The sequence below is a fragment of the Microcaecilia unicolor genome, chromosome 4 (assembly GCF_901765095.1).
Source record: "Microcaecilia unicolor chromosome 4, aMicUni1.1, whole genome shotgun sequence".
In the NCBI taxonomy this organism is placed as follows: domain Eukaryota; kingdom Metazoa; phylum Chordata; class Amphibia; order Gymnophiona; family Siphonopidae; genus Microcaecilia; species Microcaecilia unicolor.
The window spans coordinates 33,763,855-33,779,791 of NC_044034.1; the positions used below are offsets into that span (position 1 = coordinate 33,763,855).

The following is a 15,937-nucleotide window of genomic DNA, read 5'->3' on the forward strand; positions in this document are numbered from 1 at the left end:
AAGTCAATAAAAGGAGTTTGAACTGTATGCGAAAATGGATAGGGAGCCAGTGAAGTGACTTGAGGAGAGGGCTAATATGAGCATAGTGACACTGGTGGAATATAAGTCGTGAAGCAGAATTTTGAACAGATTGAAGAGGAGAGAGATGGCTAAGTGGGAGACCTGTGAGAAGCAAGTTGCAATAGTCTAAGCAAGAGGTGATAAGAGTGTGGATAAGGGCTCTGGTAGTGTGCTTAGTAGAAAGGAAAGGGCAAATTTTGGTGATGATGTAGAGAAAGAAACGACAGGTACTAGCAAGTCTGCTGAATTTGTGCAGAGGGAGAGAGAGGAGTTGAAGATGACCCCCAAGGTTACGAGCTGATGAGACAGGGAGGATGAAAGTGTTATACACAGAAATAGAGAATGTGGGAAGAGGAGAGGTTGGTTTAGGAGGAAAGATAAGAAGCTCAGTCTTGGTCATGTTTAGTTTCAGATGGCGGTGAGACATCCAGGCAGCAATGTCAGACAGGCAGGCTGATACTTTGGCCTGGATTCCTGCTGAGATTTCTGGTGTGGAGAGGTAGATCTGAGAGTCATCAGCATAAAGATGATACTGAAAACCATGGGATGAGATCAGAGTACCAAGGGAAGAAGTATAGATGGAGAAAAGAAGAGGTCCCAGGGCCAGGTTCCTGTTGTACACCAACTGACAGTGGGATAGAAGTGGAGGAGGATCCACCAGAGTATACACTAAAAGTACGATGAGAGAGATAAGAAAACCAGGAAAAATCAGAGCCTTGAAATCCAAGTGAGGACGGCGTATCAAGAAGTAGGCTGTGATCAACAGTTTCAAAAGCAGCAGGTAGATCGAGAAGGATGAGGATAGAATAGAGACCTTTGGATCTGGCCAGGAACAGGTCATTGGAGACTTTAGCAAGTGCTGTTTCAGTTGTTTAAGGTGAAATCAGATTGAAGTGGATCAAGAATAGCTTGAGATGAGAGAGTGAACATGTGCAGCCTGTCTCACCTCTTCCCTTCATGTTCAGCCTGTCTCCTCTCTTCCCTTCCCTTCGGTGCAGCCAGTCTCTTCCCTTCTGTGCAGCCAGTCTCTTTCCTTCCCTTCCTTCCTTTATTTATTTATTTATTTTAGATTTTGCTCACACCTTTTTCGGTTTTAGCTCAAGGTGAGTTACATTCAGGTACTCTTGATATTTCCCAGGAGGGTTCACAATCTAAGTTTGTACCTGAGGCAATGGAGGTTTAGGTGACTTGCCCAGGATCACAAGGAGCAGCAGTGGGATTTGAACCAACCACCTCTGGATTGCAAGACCAGTGCTCTAACCACTAGGCCACTCCTCCACTCCACTTTATGTGCAGCATGTCCTCACTCTTCCCTTCCCTTTATGTGCAACATTTTACGCATTTTCTACTGTGGTATTGTCTCTCTTCCTCCTTTCCCTGCAGGTCCTGGAAGCTCTCTCCTCCCCCCCCCCCCCCCCCCCGAAGTCCAGCACCTCTTTCCCTCTCCACTACCCCTCTCTTCACCCAACTCATTGGATCTCCCTAACTGATCTTCCTGCCAAACACCTCTCTCCCTCCTTGTCCCCTGATGTAGCACTGCCCTCCCTCCTTGCTCCTCATACAGAACCCCTCCTTCCTTGACCCATTGCGTGTCTTCAAAATTATTTCCTAGGTTTGCTTTTCCATTTCTTTTCTCGTCTTCTTTTTTTCCATCTCTACATCTGTGTGCCACTGATCTATTTTTTCAACTCTGTCCTCTCTAGAACCTGCTCACTGTATCCCCATCCCTCCCCCTATGTCCCTGCACCTTTTACTGCCCAGCTCGTTCCCCCCATCCAAGGACAGGCATCTCTCTTGATTTTTCTCTTTCCATCTTTGGGTCCAGGAACTTTCCCTCTCTTCCCTCTGCTCACCTGCCTCCCCCCCCCCCCCCCCCCCAGCATCTCTCTCCCGTTCCCTCCATTACTCCACCAACCTCTCTCCCACTCTTTCTCACTGATCTCTCTCTTATCTCCAGGTCACCACCCCCCTCCCCAGCATATCTTTCCCTCCCTGCCTCATGGTCATGCATCTTTGATTCCTTGCCTACACTGTACTGCTCTGCTCAGCTGATGGGCAACATTTTTCTCCTCTCCCCCTCTAAGTTCAGGCATCTCCTCCCCCCCCCCCCCCCCCAGAACTGGCATCTTCCACCCTTGCCCCTCCCCTCCCTGAACCAGCACTTTCCACCCATGTCCATGCACCTCCAGAACCGACATCTTCCACCTGTGCCCACCCACGCCCTCCCCCCCCCCCCCCCCCCCCCCACGAGGTCCAGCAACTATTTTTATACCTTCTGTCCCTAACGCTCTTCTAGCCTTCTCATTCAATGCCAGCAGCATCGACGATCCAGGCAGGCCACTCCCTGAAGCTGTTTTCTATAGTTCCCGCCTATGTGGGGACAGGAAGTCAGAGGAAGTGGGAGCTGCAGAAAGAAAGCTTCCAGGACTGGCCTGCTTTGATTGCTGACACTGCTGGTACTTAATGAGAAGGTTGGGAGGAGGAAAGGAATAAAAAGTTGGCGTACCTCAGTGTGGGGGGGCGTGTGAGTGAAAGATGCCAGTTCAGGCAAGGGGCATGCAGTTCAGGTGGAAGATGCAGCATATCTCTGGGATCTCCGTGCCACACCTTGGAAGCAGCTGCGGCACACAGGTTGAAAAAAGCTTGACTAGTGGCTGCTTCCAGTAAAAGGAGTGAAATTGGCTTTGAACTTTTTCTGGGTACAGCTGTTGGCAGAGGGACATAACCCACTAGGCAGACCTGGTCTGGCATGGAATATAAGGGATGTGTATTTCAATGTAGTAGATGTGTGCTTAAAATATAACACAATATAAAGTTCTAGTTGTATATGTGAATATAACATTGTAGGTGCATATTTGGCAAATATTGTTTTAAGTAGGTGGAATCTGATTATTGTTGGAAAGCCAAACAATGGAAAACTATTCCTGTAAAAGATATGCATCAGTACGGTTATGAAAATATTAAACAGTCTTGATAGAAACTTTAGAATAATTTGGAATAATTTTCTTGGTAGATTTGTGGGAGACACATTTTCTCAGTCCAGAATGTTCTTTGAAAGTAATAATGTTTTTACTTACCCTGTGTTTGTATCTCTAGCTGTAAGTTATGCAGACTTCTCTATTTGTTTAAAACGACTGCAGAGGAAAAGAAATTAAACTGACAGAAAATTTTGCTTTTTCCAGGTGCCTGTTCTTCATGGAATTAATCAACCTGGGCCTTTCAATCAAGGCCAACCATTTTTGCCAACCCAAGTACAAAATCCAGGAACCTTTGTTCAGAATCAAACAGGTAGTGCCAGCAATTTGTGTGTGTGTTTGGTGCAGACAGTGTGTGGCTGAGTGGCGCAGACAGTAATTTGCTGCTCAGGTCCAAAAAGTAAAATAATAGTTTTCCATCAACAGGCTGGATTGAGTCAGGCACACAAGTAGGTGATGTCATCTGGTGGTTTCCAGGACAGAAGAGCTAGCCAATAGCTCAAAACTAATGCAGAGTTCTGAGCATATGGCCCTTTCTACGTAGCGCAATCTATTCGCTCCCCTCGGTTTTGTGTTTTTCCCATTCTGCCAAATGGATGGAAAAGCAGAGCTCTTTCATATTCAATAGGGTTATTGCCTGTGTTTGTGATCCATTATGTTTTGTCAGTCTTCTTGCTAAAAAAACAAACAAACAAAAAACCCCACATATTTGCTTTTTTTCTTGTCAAAACATCCCAGAAAAAGTCTGGGTTCTGCTCATGTCCCTAATGTGGAAGATATCAAGAACTTCAGCATCCTAATTTGTCTGAACCCAGACTAGTTACCGTATTTTTCGGACTATAAGATGCACTTTTTTCCCCCAAAATTTGGGAGGAAAATGGGGGGTGCGTCTTATAGTCCGAAGGTAGAGTTTTTGGACCGCCGTCCCGTACTTACACGATTCCATGTTCCCTGGTGGTCTAGTGACGTCGGGGCAGGAAAGAGCCCCCTCTTTCCTGCCCATCGCGCTGCTCTCCGTGCTCCTCACTGCTTTCTGACGGTCTCGGCGATATTCAAAATGATTTTGAATCTCGCCGAGACCGTCAGAAAGCAGTGAGGAGCACGGAGAGCAGCGCGATGGGCAGGAAAGAGGGGGCTCTTTCCTGCCCCGACGTCACTAGACCACCAGGGAACATGGAATCGTGTAAGTACAGGACGGCGGTCCAAAACTCGGACAAGACGCACCGGAGCACCTAGGTTTTAGAGAAGGGAAAAAGGAAAAAAATTTTTTTCCTATTTCCCTCCTCTAAAACCTAGGTGCGTCTTATGGTCCGGTGCGTCTTATAGTCCGAAAAATACGGTAGTTTCTTGATGTTCTGGAACATTGCCTAATTTGTCTGGGCTCAAATATAATCAGGTTGTGCAGGGTTGTCTTCACAAGCCTAAACCAGCTGTTCAGTCATTATGAAGCAGAGAAAAGACTTCTAAGTGCCCCTTGGAGGTTTTCCTGTCCACATTCTTAAGTGCAGGCCTTCTCGGTTGTCTCCTCACTGTCTGCATCGCACTTTAAAAATGCTAAATAGTAGTAGTAGTAAAGAGACTCCATTCATATGGTAGCACTTAACCAGTCTCTTTCTTTATCAAAGCAGGATTTGTGACAGCCAGTCCATGCAGACACACCAGGGCTGAGACAGTACAGATGGTCTTGGTGCAAGATTCTTTTCACACCAATAGCAAAGATTTAGTACATATCCTGTTGTTCCCTGACTGAAGCTCAGTCAATCCCTTGCACAACAGTCACCTCTGCAGCCTCAGAATGCATTTAACATTAGTACTAATCAAGGCAATGAGTTCTCCGTTTGTTTCTGTCTGTATTGAAGTAGCCACATTTTTCCCTGCAAAAGATGTTCAACAAATTCTTACATAAGTATTGCCACACTGGGACAGACCAAAGGTCCATCAAGCCCAGCATCCTGTTTACAACAGTGGCCAATCCATGTCATAAATACCTGGCAAGATCCCAAAAAAGGTCAATACATTTTATGCTGCTTATCCCAGAAATAAGCAGTGGATTTTCCCCAAGTCAATTTAATAATGGTCTATGGACTTTTCCTTTAGGAAGCCGTTCAGACCCTTTTTAAACTCCACTAAGCTAACCTCCTTTACCGCATTCTCTGGCAACGAATTCCAGAGTTTAATTACACGTTGAGTGAAGAAAATGTTTCTCCGATTTGTATTAAATATTTTGTAGCTTCATCGCATGCCCCCTAGTCCTAGTATTTTTGGAAAGAGTAAACAAACAATTCATGTCTACCCGTTCCACTCCACTCATTATTTTATAGACCTCTATCATATCTCTTCAAGGGCTATTGTAAGTATCTACCTTCTGTTAAATGTCAACAGCCCAATATAATGCTATCTCACTCCACAGTGTTAATCCTGTGCAGATAGACACTTATTCTTCTCAAGATCCAATAGTCTCTTTACAATTTATGCTTCTGAACCACAAAGGTACTTTTCTCTCCATCCTACTCTCTAATGTTAATGGAATGCCCTTAAAGCACTCTGTAGAACTACCCAGATTGCAATTTTCTTTCTCTAGCGTTTTACTTAGACAGAGAGAAGTACTCCATCTACAGGAATATACCCTCTGACCTTATCTGAGATTTCAGAGGTTCCCTTCTGCTACATCAAGATTCCTTTGGGCTCTTAAAGTGCATAGAGATCTCAAAAGCCACTGTAGCTATACCAATTCATGACCTTTTATGAGTGCAACAGCTTCTCATGTTGGAATCTCCACTAATCTTTCAGCCTGTTTCCCGCTTATCAGCTGTGTATAGTACAGTATGTGCATTCCGTTTTTCAAAGGGTGCAAGATTTTTATCCAGCCATCCTTCACAGTATGAACTGGCAGATATTTGGCCAAGGCAGATGTGGAACCCATTTATATGCTCAGCATATGTATATTGTCTAGTTGCTGCCATTCTGTTGTACATTTTATGTGGTTGCATACTTCTAGTCTCTGAGAAGTTGTTTATCTGAGGCTAGCAGATGCTTTCTGTACTGGAGCCTCCCTCTATGGTGGCAGATTAAGGGAAAGCATGGGTCCGTTGAAGGACCATTGCTCTACTTTACACATCTCTTGACTGTGCTGCCATTGTTATTGTCATCTTGTAGACAATCAAGTGCATCCCAATACTACAAAACTTTCTACTGTCATAGTATATGTTTTGTTCTATCACCAGACAACCATAGCAGACTCTGTCCCACTTTTACTTCGTCTCACTTGCGAGAGAGAGAGCAAATGAATTAGGCCATGCCTCCACAACTGAAGCAACCTTCTTTTTTTTTTTTTTTTTTTTTTGGGACTGTCTCCCATAGTCACATCTAATGTCAATCCAGAATACACATCTTGCCCTACCTATAGGGTGTTTGGATAAACTTCTTTCTTCAGCATTGGGAACAGATAACAACACATTCTTAGGTTGTCGCTGTCATAAAAGTGAAATACCTCCTCAAATTTCAGTCATCTATCAGATTGACCTTTGACTTGGTCGCTGATGCTGTAAGCCCATCCCTGTTCCATGAAGAACTGCAGGAAGAAATTCAGTGCAGTAGAACCTGTTAAAAGAATCAACATTTTTTTTACAGGTACTCCCACAAAGATGACAGGTTGTGCCTCATATCTGCCTATATCTATGCAAGGAAAAGTTCAACTCATGCTCTAGGTGGTCCTCGTCAGTGGAAGGGAGACAGGCTGTGCTTAACTATCTTAAAGATTCATATGCACACTTCCTGATCCATCCACATTGCAGAAAATAATTTCCTTCTGCATACCAAACACTGTCAGTACAAAGTCTCTCATTTTTTTCCTCTCTTTGGACCCTAGAATCTTCACCAAATGCCTTATGATAGTCTCTACCTGCTTACACAAGTGGGGTCAGCTAGTTTTTCCATATCTCAGTAACTGGCTTCTGGCAGCTTGCTCTGAGAACCTAACTCTAATCACCAGATCTAACAATGTTCTACCTTCAAATCCTGGGTGGTATCATCCACTTTGAGAAGTCTATACGTGAACCAGCAAATAACATTTTGTTAATAGGGGCAATTCACGACAGAGTTGAAGTTGAAGCTTTTGTACCACAGCACAGGTTGCAGAAGTTAATGCTTCAGGGTCCAGAAAATTAATTTCTTCTTCATCATCACAACTAGACCTACTTGCACATGTAGGGCTATATGGCTACTGTGGTATTTTTCATGCCTTTTCCTTGCCTGAAAATGAGAGAGCTACAATGAGTTCTCAGATTCTAGTAAAATCAGCATACATAGACTCACTGTACCAAACTTATGAGCTTCACTTCCCACTATGTTGTTGTGGTGTAAGTCCTAATGCAGCCTCATCAAGGTGTCCCATTTGCATCAAGTGGTCCTCACAGTGTATGTTTCCAACACCAGTTGGGGAGCCCATCTCGGATCCCAGCTTACACGGAGGACCGGGTCACAGTCTGAAAGTTATCTGGTGATCTGAGGGGTTTGTTTACTCTCTGTGTATTTGTGCATCAACTTCAAGATTGCTCAATGCTAGGTCAGATGGTCAGTCAAGTTGCAGTGTTTCTTGTCAAGAATCAAGGGGAAACATGATCTGTCTACTGGGAAGCAGAAAGAATTTGTGACTTTGTGATCGCAAATGATAGATTCAAACAACTTACATCCTGGGTGTTCAGAATCAGCTAGCTGACAGACTCAGCAGTGTTCTTCTAATTCACAACTTGTCTCTAAACTGGCAAATTTATACAATTTTACAAGCTTACCCCCCTCCCCAGATGTGTTGGTCATAAACACTGTTCCCCCCCCCCCTTCCCAAATTTTTCCCCATATAAAGACTGCAATAAAAGAGGCCTGGTACAGTGATTCTCATAGCACCATATTGGTCTTGACAGAACTATTTCCCTCTTCACAAAATACTCTGGTTTTTATGCCATGTAGATTTCAGAGAGTTCTATCAATGACCACACAGATCAAGGACACCCTTCTTCATCCAAATCTTGAATCACTGGGCCTAACAACCTGGAAATTGAGTGGTGCTTAGTTTCCATGCTAGATGTTCTGATGCCTATATGGGACATACTGGTCCCTGCAAGAAAATCACACATTAGGCGTATCTACTCTTTGAAATATTGCTTTTCCATCTGGTGTTTCATAAACGGTCACAGCCCTATCCAGTGCCTTCCCAACTCCAGTCTGTACTGCTTGAGCATCTTTTCCAGCTTTGGTTGTACATTTCCATCAGAGCTTATTTCTGCAGACATGAAGTCTAAAATACTACCACCAATAGGTTCCCAACTTCTCAATGTCCATTTTTTTCTTGATTTAGGAAAGGATGGCTTCAGGTCAAGCCACCACTGCAGAAACCAGTTGATTGCCATGGGACCTTTATGTTGTCTTGCATCACTCATAAAGCCACCTTTTGGACCAATGGCAATATGCTTGAGTTTCTAACAGTTAATTCTCCTTGAAGAATAAGTGAACTTAGCCTTAGTTACCTCTGAGCCATCTGCTCATCCTAAGTTCTTACCAATCTCGCCTTTCCTTATAACTGGGGGAAATGTTTTGCCCAAAACCTCATAAGAATCTGCACGAGAAGTCTCTCCACACTTTTTCTTACTACCTCAAAAGAACTGAATCCATTAGAAAGTCTGCATCTCTTTGTCTCCTTTGATCCCAACAGAGTTGTTTTCTGTAGCCAAGCAAACTTTGGCCAATTGGCTAACATTTTGCATTCTGTTACGAACTAATACTACTTTAACTAGCAATGTGAATTAACAAATCGGAGCCACTACAGCTACTGTGACTCCTAAGATCTACTTTGCTGGACACTGTATTCAAGGTAGCGACTTGGTCCTCACTTCATAGTTCGTACTTTCCCTTTGCACTACTACTTGGAACAATCCATATTTGGAGACAGCGCATTTAGTTGAGTTGGGCTGGCCAACCTGGCTTTGTTATAGTAGCATTTTTCTTTTGTTGCATTTTTCCTTATGACAGTGGCTACCTTGACCAAGAGGCACATTATAGCTAAATTGAGCAGTGCTGAACTTGGGAATTCCCCATTTGTGTGCCTGACTGGGTTTTCCTTGTTGATGGTAAAAGCATTGCTTCTCACCTGTAACAACTGTTTTCCTTAAACAACAGAAAATCAGGCACATTATCCCTCCTACCTCCATGAGAATTGCATTCTTTCTTGAGCTATGGAACTAACTGAGGGGACTGAGAAGACCGCTACATATGCTCAAAACCTTTACACTAGTTCTGAGATCTGGTGGATCTGTTCATTCTGGGGCTGTTGGATGATCAATTCTGTTGTCTATGGAAAACATCTGTTACAGGTGAGAAATAATAGTTTGCCAAGAGACACTTCAGGACCCAGATGCCTGGTTTTCCGTTTAATTTTCAGTGAGTCCTTTGTCCTGGCATGGCAAGGGAAGTGATTGTCAAACATGGATACAAACAACATATGGGGCACCATAGACATCATTGCTCACAATTTGCTAGGTATTTGATTGTTAACTTGCCTTCAAGTAAAGACAGCTATAAATGATTAAAACATTTATTCCCTCCCCGTCCCTCCGACTCAAAACATATTAGCACTTTTGTCCTGAGACAGAGCTGTGAATTTCTAAACTATGGCACACCAGCATGGTCAGTGACCCATCACCCTACTTTTCTTCACTATGTCATCTTGAATTTGGAAAAATAGAGCTCAGGTAGCTCTTCCTGAAGAGTAGCAGGGATTGTATCTGTCATGTCCTTTCTGAATCCTTGCCAGGATGCAAATTAGCAGGTTGGGTGACTGCTGGACTGTTTAATAAGCCCTATGTCCTGTGTGATTATAACTGAATCCTTTCTATTTAAGGTGGTCCTTCGTTTCCATACTCTGAGAATCATCTTGGTCAGCTTGATGTAAATGAGTTGTTCTCAAAACTAATTTCAACAGGAATTCTTAAATCATCACAGGCTGACTCTTCTTCAGCTCGTAAGTATATTTTTTTACAAAGATTTAGATGCTTTAGATAGCTTTAAAAATGAATGATGAAAAATATGAATGGTTTGAATTATGGATAAAAAAAAATAAAGCACTACAGTACAGAAGTAAGATTGGTCTTGTTGGGCAGACTGGATGGACCGTACAGGTCTTTATCTGCCATCATTTACTATGTATGTCTCTTGTAGACTGATTTCACTCATTAAAGCACATGTTATTCTCCTTCCTTATGAGATTACTTGTTCATGAGATTATAAGTTCTGTCTGTAAGATGACAAATGATTTAGTGTGTGAGGTTGTTTTGAGACCCAAGCTTCTCTCACATGGTTTACTTTTATTAACAGTCAAATTACAGTAGTGTCCTGTATACAACCTCTTTCTCCCCTGGGAACTTAAGGCTTGACTTTTCTTAACTACAATCGTTTACATTCCCCATAGGAATGAGTAAACTGATACATTTAGAAAAACTTGATATTTATTATGTAAAATTATAGCAAGAGATTTTTATAATTTTTCTGCCCTTGATTTAGTTTTTCATGTCCTGTTGAAAGTTGTACCTTATTAGAGGTGTAATGTTTTATAAAATGATGAACTATGCTTTATAGATGGTATAACTCTGTTTAGAACATAAGCTTTGCCATACTGGGACAGTCTGAAGGGCCTTCAACCCCAGTATCCTGTTTCCAACAGTGGCCTAACTAGGTTGCAAGTATCTGGCAAGTTCCCAAAAGAATAAAACAGAATTTATGATGCTTATCCTAGACATGAACAGTGGGTGTTCCCAAGTCCATATTAATAATGGCTTATAGACTTTTCTTTTAGGAAATTGTCTAAACCTTTTTTTAAATCATGCTAAGCTGCTTTTACCACATTCTCCCATTTTACCAATTACACGTTGAGCGAAGGTAGTAAAAATAATACAAAACAGAGAAAAAAATATGATCGCTTTTTTATTGGAATAAATACATTTTTTAGTGTTAGCATTTTTATTAAATTTTTCATACAGAACAACAAAATAGCAGACCAGAAATGAGCAATTGTTGACAAATATCAGACACAAACACAAATCATTCCAGTGACAAGTCTCACAGGAAGAGGGTGGGGTGGGTTAGGTGTGAAACAGGGAGAGCTGGGTGAATGAGAGACAGAGAGAGATGGATGGGTGATAAAGCAGTATAATTTTATGGTTTATAATAGGATAGAAAATTCAGATCTCTGTTAATCCTGTCTGGTGGATGTTAAAATATTTCATCATTTTGACTTCTAAGGTCTTATGTTCCTGTATAATCTTAAAAATTTCTTTTTAGTATTCTAACACCTACCAGACAGGACTTATCAATGATCTAGGTTTTCTATCCCATTATAAACTATAAAATTATATTGCTTTATCAACCATCCATCTCTCCATTACTTACCTACCCAGCTTTCCCTGTTTGTCACCTAATCCACCCCCACCCTCTTCCTGTGAGACTGTCATTGGAATGCTTTTGTGTTTTACGTATATATTATGATATTTGCTCATTTCTGAACTGAAGAAGGGTTACCTTCGAAAGCTAATCAAAAAATGTATTGTTAGTCCAATAAATCATCCTATTTTATTTTCTCTGATTTGTTTTGTTTCTATTTATTACCTTTTTAAAAGTGGATTTGTTTTATTTCTGTTTATTACCTTTTAAAAGTGGACTAGTGCGGCGGCTACCACACCACTTTATTCATGTTGAATAAAGAAACTGAATGAAGAAATAGTTTCTTCGGTTTGTTTAAGTTTACTACTTAGTAGCTTCATTGCGTGCCCCTAGTCCTAGTATTTCTGGAAAGAATAAACAAGCAATTCACATCTACCAGTTCCACTCGACATCATTTAGACCTCTATCATATCTTCTCTTTGCCGTCCCTCTTCCAAGCTGAAGAGCCCTAGCCGCTTTAGCCTTTCCTCATAGAAAAACTCGTCTCATCTTCTTTCACTTTTGTTGCTCTTGGAGGAGTAGCCTAGTGGTTAGTGCAGTGGACTTTGATCCTGGGGAGCTGAGTTCAATTCCCACTGCAGCTCCTTGTGACTCTGGGCAAGTCACAACTCTCCATTGCCCCTGGTACAAAATAAGTACCTGAATATATGTAAACTGCTTTGAATATAGTTGCAAAAACCTCAGAAAGGCGGTATATCAAATCCCATTTCCCTTCCCTCTTTGTACCTTTTCTAGTTCCGCTATATCTTTTTTGAGATGTGGTGGACCAGAATTACACACAGTAGTATTTGAGGTGCGGTTGCACCGTGGAGCGATAGAAAGGCATTATAACATTTTCATTTTTGTCTTCCATTCCTTTCCTAATAATTCCTAGGATTTTGTTTGCTTTCTTAGCTGCTGCTGCTGCACACTGAACAAAGGGTTTCAATGTATCATCAATGATGACGCCTAGATGCTTTTCCTGGGTGGTTACTCCTAATGTGGAACCTTCCATCACGTAGCTATAATTTGGGTTCCTCTTTTCCACAAGGATCACTTTGCACTTGCTCACATTAAACGTCATCTGCCATTGGGATGCCCATTCTCATAAGGTCCTCTTGCAATTTTTCACAGTCCTCTTACGATTTAACAACTTTGAATAACTTTGTCATTAACAAATTTAATTACCTCACTAGTTATTCTCATCTCTATATCATTTATAAATACGTTGAACAGCAGTGCTGCCAGCACAGACCCCTGGGGAACCCCACTATCTACCTTTCTCCATTGAGAATACTGACCTTTTATCCCTACTTTCTGTTTCTATCTTTTAACCTGTTCTTAATCCACAATAGGACATTACTTGAGTTGTTCATGAGGTACTTTGTGAAATGCCTTTTGAAAATCCAAATACATAATGTCAACCAGCTCACCTTTATCCATATGTTTGTTCACCCCTTCAAAGAAATGTAGTAGATAGGTGAGGCAAGGCTTCCCTTGACTAAATCCATTTTGATTTTACGTATATATTATATTATTATGTATATATTATATAATTTTGTTCTTTGTAATAGTCTCTACTATTTTGCCTGGCACTGATGTGAGGCTCACCAGTCTATAATTTCCCAGATCACTTCTGGAACCCTTTTTAAAACCTGGCGTTAAATAGGCTACCCTCTAATCTTCTGGTACCATACTCGACTTTAAAGATAAATTACATACTGCTAACAATAGCTCTGTAAGCTAATTTTTCAGTTCTACCAGTACTCTGGGATGTATACCATCCAGTCCCGTTGATTTGCTACTCTTCAATTTGTTAAATTGCCGCATTACATCTTCCAGGTTTACGGAGATTTGTTTCCGCTTCTTTGATTTATCAGTATTGAATACCATTTCTGGCACTGGTTTCCTTAGCGTCCCTCCGGACTGGCCCAGGATTGGACTGATGGGTTGTGCACTCCTTCCAGCAGTTGGAGACTGAGAACTTCTGACTCTAGAGAGCCAATAAGAGCCCTGGCCAAGAGACCTTAGATTCAATAATCTCAGTCTCCAGCAGGTGGAAGGAGGTGAGCCCTTTAGTCTCTCTCGGTTCTCTTTAGATATTAAAAAAAAAAAAAATTATGGCCTTGTCTTCCTTGAGTGTCGCTTTTACCCCTCGGTCATCTAGTAGTCCAACTTATTCTTTTACCAGCTTCTTGTTTCTAATATATCTAAAAAAAAATTTTACTATATGTTTTTGCCTCCAGTGCAGTCTTCTTTTCAAATCTCTTTGTCTCTTTTCCTTCCTTATCAGTGCTTTGCATTTGACTTGCCATTCCCTATACTGTTTGCTGTGGATTTCCTGTATGTACTTACTCCAGAAATTATATTGAGTTTGATCATGTTATGATCACTGTTATCAAGTGGCCCCAGCACCATTTACTCCTGCACCAGATCATGCACTCCACTAAGGACTGTTTCTGGAATTGTTCCCTCTCTTGTTGGTTCCTGAGCCAGCTGCTCCATAAAAGCAGTCTTTGATTTCATCAAGGAACTTTACCTTCCTAGCATGCCCTGATGTTACATTTACGCAGTCAATATTTGAAATCACCCACTCTTATTGTGTTACCAATTTTGTTAGTCTCCCTAATTTGTGATAAGATTTCTGCATCTGTCTTTTCATCCTGGCCAAGTGGACGATTTGTTATATGGTAGAAGAAGTTATTAATTTGTAGGGATGGGTGGGGCTGGGTAGTTGAGGGAAAGGAATGATGATAATATAAAATACTGGACAACTTGAATGTTTGTTGACTGCATCATTATTTGATCAATAAAATCATTTAAATATATATAATGAACCGTAGCAGTTGTAATAATTGGGCAGAATTATTTTATATGCTATTTGTGGGACACAGAATTAAGGAAGTAGTTATAAAGTTAAAGTAACAAGTGTGAACATCTAAAACTATAATCTTATTACATTATTTTTCCTTTTAAGAACCAAGTGACGTTTCTGCACAGCCTGTCCCCGAGGAGGAAGAAGAGGAAGAGGATGATGATCAGAATGACGATCAGAATATACCAGATCTCACTAATTTTACAATAGAAGAGCTGAAACAGTAAGTAAATTAAGAATGTACTTTCATGGCACCATTTCTATACCTGATGTGCATTCAAAGTTATTCCGATATAGTAGGCTCAAATATTTAAAAAAAAAAGCAAAAACTAGTTGAAACATACTGTTTACAGTGGTTCACATACTATATCTTCTAACAGAAATATTTTGGATATGAATATCAAGAGCTTAAAGCATTTTTACCTTATATTTCAAAAACCATGGAGAAAAAGATATCAAAAGTCCACCGTGCTCAGTGAAAATTCACCAAAACATTTCTAGCGCTCATTGCCTCATAAAGATTAATTTATTAAAGCTAAGTGCCTTTTGTAAAAATTCAAATTAATTGTTATGGGTTTGCACTGCACACTGGTTATAATAGAAGACGGGAGGTTTTGAAGTGAATGTCCAATGAGTGCTAGAAATGTTTTAGAGAGTTTTCTTTTTGGAAGTCACATACTATATCCACATAAGCTTCACATTTAGTTCTTTTATCTGAACACTGGCAAGCATAAGATTCATGTGCCACTGCTTTTAAGTAAAATCTGTTGTGCAGGAGACATTAGAAACAGAGAAAAATGTAGGCATATAAAGACCATATGGCATATCCAGTCTGCCCATCCATGTCATGTATTCTTCCTATCACTCCCTTAGAGATCCTTTGTACTTGTCCCAAGCTTTCTTGAATTCAGATACTGTTTTTGTCTCCCCCACTTCTCCCGGGGTGCCGTTCCACGAATTCACCACCGTTTCTGTGAAGAGGTATTTCCTCTGGTTACTTCTGAGTCTTTCCCCTTCATTCTATGTCTCTCTATTCCAGAGCTTCCTTTCAATTGAAAGAGACTTACCTGTGCATTTATGCCGCATAGGAGTGGAGGAGTAGCCTAATGATTAGTGCAGTGAGCTTTGATCCTGGTCACCTGGGTTTGATTCTCATTGCAGGTCTTTGTGACCTTGGGCAAATCACTTAACCCTCCATTGCCCCAGGTACAAAAGATGAGCCCTCTTAGGACAGAGGAAATACCTGCATATAATTTGTACAGCACTTAGTACATATAGGTATTTAAATGTCTCTATCGTATCTCCCCTCTCCTACCTTTCTTCCAAAGAATACATATTGAGATCATGGTCCCCATACGCTTTATGATGAAGACTATTGACCATTTTAATTTAACAGTTAAGGTGTGAATCGAGATGTGGCATCAAAGAATTATTTATGTGGTATGTATAGCCAGTGAAGGGGAGAAGTTGTAAATTTAGGGTAAATATATTCCTTCTCACACAAGAAGTATTATGCCTTCTATGTTACTACTTACTTAGGGGCATAGGTAAATAAGGAAAC

At 41.1% G+C, this 15,937-nt stretch overlaps 1 protein-coding gene across 2 annotated transcripts in view; it reads left to right on the top strand.

Annotated features, from left to right (window-relative positions):
* The window catches only part of PCF11 (PCF11 cleavage and polyadenylation factor subunit), an 87,393-nt gene that overhangs the window by 43,084 nt on the left and 28,372 nt on the right, over positions 1-15,937 (top strand). For both annotated transcript variants that reach the window (XM_030200098.1, XM_030200099.1), the window contains 3 exons: positions 3,243-3,348; positions 9,928-10,047; positions 14,479-14,599. In XM_030200098.1, the coding sequence (XP_030055958.1) occupies positions 3,243-3,348; positions 9,928-10,047; positions 14,479-14,599 (347 nt within the window). The remainder of the gene's footprint in view (positions 1-3,242; positions 3,349-9,927; positions 10,048-14,478; positions 14,600-15,937) is intronic.